The sequence below is a fragment of the Plasmodium reichenowi genome, chromosome 5 (genome assembly GCF_001601855.1).
Source record: "Plasmodium reichenowi strain SY57 chromosome 5, whole genome shotgun sequence".
NCBI lineage: Eukaryota > Apicomplexa > Aconoidasida > Haemosporida > Plasmodiidae > Plasmodium > Plasmodium reichenowi.
In genome coordinates, this window is record NC_033650.1 from 769879 (window position 1) to 776848 (window position 6970).

At 18.0% G+C, this 6970-nt stretch overlaps 3 protein-coding genes across 3 annotated transcripts; 2 read left to right on the forward strand and 1 right to left on the reverse strand.

Annotated features, from left to right (window-relative positions):
* Positions 1–462: 462 nt before the first annotated feature.
* PRSY57_0522500 (DnaJ protein, putative) lies at positions 463–2790 on the forward strand (the record flags this gene model as incomplete). Its single annotated transcript, XM_012906293.2, has 4 exons — positions 463–471; positions 876–924; positions 1014–2523; positions 2757–2790. The coding sequence occupies 4 exons, from the start codon at positions 463–465 to the stop codon at positions 2788–2790; spliced, it is 1602 nt and encodes a 533-aa protein (XP_012761747.1).
* Positions 2791–3627: 837 nt separating this feature from the next.
* On the reverse strand, positions 3628–4726 carry PRSY57_0522600 (outer arm dynein lc3, putative; the record flags this gene model as incomplete). Its single annotated transcript, XM_012906294.1, has 6 exons — positions 3628–3710; positions 3883–3957; positions 4159–4237; positions 4377–4411; positions 4527–4578; positions 4709–4726. The coding sequence occupies 6 exons, from the start codon at positions 4724–4726 to the stop codon at positions 3628–3630; spliced, it is 342 nt and encodes a 113-aa protein (XP_012761748.1).
* An 830-nt stretch (positions 4727–5556) lies between these two features.
* Positions 5557–6826, forward strand: PRSY57_0522700 (hypothetical protein; the record flags this gene model as incomplete). The annotated part of the gene is made up of 5 exons (XM_012906295.2): positions 5557–5708; positions 5914–6042; positions 6238–6364; positions 6500–6538; positions 6650–6826. 5 exons carry the CDS (start codon positions 5557–5559, stop codon positions 6824–6826), a joined length of 624 nt encoding a protein of 207 aa, XP_012761749.1.
* Positions 6827–6970: the final 144 nt, after the last annotated feature.

Here is a 6970-nt window from a genome sequence, read left to right on the forward strand (position 1 = left end):
TGTAATAAGCTGCTGTGTATAAAAAAAATATATATATATATTATATTTATTTATATATATTTTTATAAATAATAAAAGAAGGGGAAAAATATTTTTAATCTCATTTTTTTTTTGTTTTTTTTAACAAAATAAATAAATATTATATTATATATCTTTATGAAATTATTTCTCATATTAAATGAATAACTTCAGAAAAAGAAATGGTAAACATTATTAAAAAAAGATAAAAAGAAAAAAAGAAACATGGAAAATAAAAGTAAATAAACATTATATATATATATATTATTTATGAAAATATAAATACCAAAAAAAACGTATGTGTTCGTGTCATTATATAAGTTAAAACATAATATACATTAAATTTTCCTTTTAATGAGAATTATAAAAATATGAGAAAATAATTTTTTTTTAATTTTTTCACACTTTATTGTAGATGCAAATAAGTTTTATAAATTTAAAGAAATGGATGAGGTAAGTTTATATAAATATATATGTAAAAATTTTTCAATGTAATATATTCTATATATATATTAATTAATCTCCAACGTGTATACAGATAATATGTATATATATATATATATATATTTACTACATTTATTATATACACATATGTTCAAAAGTGTCATAAGAAAATGATGAAATAATAATATCGTTATATTTTAATATACACATGATTATAGAAATATACTTATAATTTACTGATAAATATAAAAAAAATTATTATGTTTATCTGTACATATATTTATAAAGATAAAACTGATGAGTCTTTTATAAAGTTATTCAACTATTGTCCCATTAAATATATATCTATATGTATGAAAACTTATACCTATAACTGTAAAAATTATATATATATATATATATTTTTTTTTTAGCCTAAGAATGTAAGTAATAGTAGTAATTTTGGAGGGGAGGCTTCATACGGTATATAAGATAAAAAAAATTTAAGCAATAGGAATTATGACTATTATGAATATATATATACATATATATATATATATATTTTTTTTTAGATAATAATCAAATAGTTCCAAAATATAATAATAATTATGAAACCGAAAAAGAAGAAAAGAATTTAATCAGCAATATATTTTCAACGAGAAGACCAAAACATGCAGGAGCAGGTTTAGTGTCCGGAATAAAATCTGTTACTAAGGGAATAATAGTTGGAACTAGCTTTTTATTTATATCTCCATATTTATGTGCAAAGGCTGAAGGTATTAACGGTTTTTTTAAAGGTATGTTTTTTGGACTTTTAAGTGCTATAATAATTCCAATAGTTTCATTAGGTGTAGCTAGCTATCAAATAGGTAGAGGAATAATGAACACACCTGAATCGATTACTCAGAAGGCTTTGGGAAAAATATGGGATGATGAAAAAAGAGAATGGTATGATTTTTATTATAATTTGGACGAGGAAGCAAATGAATTATTAAATATTACTGATGATAATAAGAATAATAAATATGATAGAAAAAAAGATACAAATAATGATGAATATTATAATAAGAATGGGAATATAAAAGTAAAAAATGATGAATTTTATAGAATATTAAAAGTTCCAACAGATGCGAGTCAAAATGAAATTAAAAGACAATATTACAAATTAGCTAAAGAATTTCATCCAGATAAATGTTCTGATTTAAAAGCAAAAGAACAATTCCAAAAAATTGGAGAAGCTTATCAAGTTTTAGGAGATGTAGAAAGAAGAAGAAGATATGATAAAGAAGGGAAAACCGCTATAAACAATATGCAATTTATTGATTCCACATTCTTTTTTACCTTATTATTTGGTAGTGAAAAATTAGATCCATATATTGGAAAATTAAGAATGGTTATGTATGTAGAATATGAACAATTATATAAAGATGAAGATGTACAACGTCTTATTATAAAAGAACAAAATAAAAGAGAAGTTCAATTAGCTTTACATTTAAGAGATATGATAAATAATTATATATTTGGAGATCCAGATGATTATATAATTAAATTTTCTCAACAAATTAAAGAATTATGTCAAACATCATTTGGTCATATAATATTAGAAAATGTAGCATGGTCATATGAAAACTGTGCTAACCAATTCTTAGGTGAAAAATATAGTCTTTTTGGTATAAGTGGAAAATATTATAAAATGCAACAAAAAAAAAGAGTTATAGGAACTGGTTTTAAATTTGTAAAAACCTTAATAAAAACCAGTTCATTAGCTAACCAAATTAGAAAAAAAGAAGATGATGATGATATATCGTATGAAAAAACTGCAAAAGTTAATAAAAAAATTGAGGATTCCCTACCTACTATTGTAGAAACTATGTTAAATATTTGTTTAATCGATATTGATCAAACCATAAAGGGAGTTTGTAAAAAGGTTTTTACTGATATGGGAGTGGATGAAAATATGAGAAAAACAAGAGCTGAAACTCTTATCATTCTAGCTAAAATTATGAAAAAAATAATTTACGATTTTAAAAAAAATACGGAAATTATGGATACCAAGAAATTATTTGAAGACGCCTGCATGAGGTACAATATTAGAAAAATAAGAAATTCTTAAAAATGCTTGAACCTATATATGTATATATATATATATATATATATATATATACAGAAATATATATTTATATATATATATGGGTATATATATTTATTTGTAAGTATGGATGTCATGTTTTATTTTTATCACTGAAAAATTAATAACAATATTATTTCATTACTTTTTCATTTTTTTTTTTTTTTTTTTTTTCTAATTTTTTCAGGGCTTGCCAAAAACAAGATGACGATTATATATGAATTTCATATTATATTCATATATATAATTTTTAGTAATTTTCCATTTTTTTGTGTCCTTAATATATATATATATATATATATATATTATGTTGAAGTTTTAAAACAAATATGTACACATAATATAGGAAAGTATCAAAAAGATTTTTAATAGTCATTAAAATGTTTAAAATAATTTTTTTTTTAAAGTGTTTGAATTAAAAAAAATATATATATATATATTACTTAGAACATACACATATAAAAATATATAATATATATTTTACGGTATATATATGTTTTTTTTTTTTTCTTTTTCTTTTGAAACTAAAAATTGTAAAATTTATAAAAATACTACATTTTTTTAATTTTATGTACATCTGTAATGTGTGTACATATATGTATATATTTATGAGAATACATAAAAATTAGTTAATAAAAGGGAAAAATTAGTCTTACGATGGAGGATAAAAATATAGTTGCAATGTATATATATATATATATATATATATATATATATATATATATATATCATTTGTTTATTTATTAATTATTGTTATTTTTTATCTATTTATTTATTTAATATTATTGTTTTTTTTTATTTTTTTATTATTTTTTTTTTTTTTTTCTCATTTGTAGAATAAATATATTAATAATATAAACATTTATTGAACATTTTTTTTATTATTTTGAATTTATATATAAAATTATATTTTAACATTTTAATTAGGTTTCTTTTAAATAAAACGTCTATATGATGAAACATATAGATAAATATGTACATATATATATATATATATATGTTGTACACTAATATTTGTTTTTAATTTCGCTATTTATGGTATATTGTTTTTTTTGTTTTTATATTTCTAGTGTATAAATATTAACATAACAAATCATATTACAGTCTTTCATATTATTAGGCCAACATATTTGAAAACATCCTGGAAAATACAAAACGAGAATTAGGAAGATTAAAAATGGTACATGATATATATATATATATATATATATATATATATATATATATGTATAATTTTTTTTTTTTGTTTTTAGTTTATTATGAAGAAATATGAAAAATAAAAATAAAATATGTTCCATTAAAGAATATATAACTGTCTGCTTTGTCCCAATAAGTTGAATAATGGATAGACGTTTCTTTGTTGGTATTTTTCAAAATATAACAACTTACTTAAAAAAAATAATAATATGATTTATGAATTATTAAAAAAAAATATATACATATATATATATATACAGGCGATAATAAAGATATTATAAGACAAAAATATATTCTTATGTTATAATTTTTTATGAATAAATTAAAATAGAAAATTTTTGTATCTATAACTAAAGGATTAATAATAAATATTTTAAATAATTATTTAATACTGATATATTTGAATGGGAGCATTTTTGAGTACAGGTAACTCATACACATTTCACATATATCATTAGACCACTGGTTAATCTAGAATTAAAATATAATGTATATAAAAATATTTACACCATAAAATTTTATAGGATTTATAATCCTTTTATATTTTGTAAAATTATATATATATATATATATTTTTATTTTTATTTATTATTATTTTTTTTTAATTTACTTCATTATTGGAGTAACTTTTATTTCTTAAAATTTCTTTATTATTTTTTAATTAAAAAAAATAAAAGTAAAAACGTTAAATATTAATATTATTTTCTTTTTCTTTTTTTTTTACTATTTTTAATTAATTTTCCATATTTTTTAATATTACCATCTATTATTGAATAAATCCTTTCTATAAATTCATGTTCATTCCATATTACCTGAACACAAAAGAAAAAATCGGATATGTAAAAATTAAAATATATAATATAAAAGATAAAACATATAAATATGTATTTTATAATTAAATAGGATATATATATATATATACACATTATATATAAGAATAACATGTTCACCATCCTTCATTTTGATAATAGATATATTTTTAAGTTTAGAAAAAAAAAGAAAAAAAGAATAAAATAAAATAAAGTCTAGAAAATGTCATTATATAATTATAAATAAAGTTCATATGACCTTATATAATATTAAAAAGAGAAATTTACTTCCTCGTTTAATTACAAAAAATTGTTTTTTTATATTTATTTTCTTAGTATAATTATATTATAATTGTAGAAAATTTTTGTAAGACATTTAATAGTAATACTACTTTATCAAGCTTTTTTCATATATATATATATATATATATACATATATTTGTATATATATATTATACATATATATATTTATATAATAATTTATCATTTTATTATTTCATTTTTTTTTTTTTTTCATTTTTTTTTTTTTCTTTTCAAATTAGTAAATATTAATTGTATACACATAAATAATTACCTTTTGTATATTTGAATATATATATTATATATATAGTTTAATATTTAAAAATATTTTAAAAACTGCATTATAAAATAAATAAAATTTAATTTAATATATATATATATATATTATATGTATTAAACTATTAATAAATATTTTCCTTTTTGGTTTTATATATTAAATGTTTCTCTAAAGAATTTTTTTTTTTTTTTTCTTTTTCTAATTTTATAATAATTTCCGTTAAATAATATTCATAGTATTATATATATATATATATATTTAATTATATATATATATTTTTTGTTTTATCTTATTTTCCTCCCCCTTTTTTTGTCATATAATAAATTAAATTTCTTTATATATATAAGTATATAAATTTCTTTCCTTTTTTTTTAATTATGTATAAAATAGTTAAGTGAAATACAATGACAGCAAAATCACCTTGTTTGGATATATTACCATTTATATTTCGGGAAGAACAAATAAGTAATAGAATACAAACATTTCCAACAGAGACTATGAAAAAGGCATACCTAGAATTAAAAGGCTACTTTGAACAATATAAAATATATGCTGAGTAATATATAAGAAAACATTTAAAATAAATTATTCTAAATAAAACAAACTTTATTGGAAGTGTACATATAAATGTGTTTATATATATATTAATATATAACAAAAACAAAATATATTTAATTTATTTCATATCAACAACCATTTTTGCCACAATAAGATATCATACATTCTTGTAAGCATATAATTTATCTTAATTTTGTTTATAGAAAATTAATTAATTTTAGCGGTTCTATGAATGATGAAAATCAAAGGAAAGAAAAATTGATCATTAAATTAAGATGCGAATACTATGCTGTGATATTTTCACAAGCATCCAAACTTTTACATGAATATATGTAATATTAAAAAAAAAAAATATATATAAAAATAATAATAATAATAATAATAATAATAATAATATATATATATTTATTTATATATAATGTCATCTGTAACAAAAAGGAAAAGGAAAAATTAGACATTTAATATATATTACTAATTACACATATGTTCATATTTATATATTTTATTCTCACTTATTACATTTGCAGAAATTTTAGAAACAGACTTATTTTAGAATTAGCTATAAATGTGAACGGACTTATTAATTCCATACACCCCAATATAATACAACGATTGAATGAAGACGAACAGAAGGAGTTACAGAAATATTGTGAAGTATGAATGAAAATATTTTGTAATATATATATATATATATATATATATATATATATGTATGTATATATTAATATTATTTAATATAATATATATATTTTTATTTATTTATTATTATTTTTTTTTTTCCAAATATAGAATATAAGAAGTGAAAGAACCCGATCAAAATTGCAAAATGTTAAAATAAAAAATTTTTACCTTTTTAAAAAACATCATATATTATATATATATATATATATATATATATATATATATATATTTATTTATTATTTTTTACCCTTTTAATAGAAATTCACTGTGTGTTTTTTAAACGATTTAATTATTGAAGATTTAAATTATGAAGGAGTACAGAAAGAGATGAAAGGAAGGAACGTTTTTTATTCAGCAGGTTTGAAGGTAAGTGTGTTTGAAGACAAAGCTTTAGACTTGCAAAAATGCGAATGGGCTAAAATTTTAAGAGATTAATCTTAGTTGAAATATAGAATTTGTAATAAATATTATAAGATCATTATGAAATAGTTATAAAAATATTTAGATATCATATATTTTTTTGAATAATAAAATAATTGCTAAAAAAAGTATTTTATTACTTAATTCATTCTTTTTCTT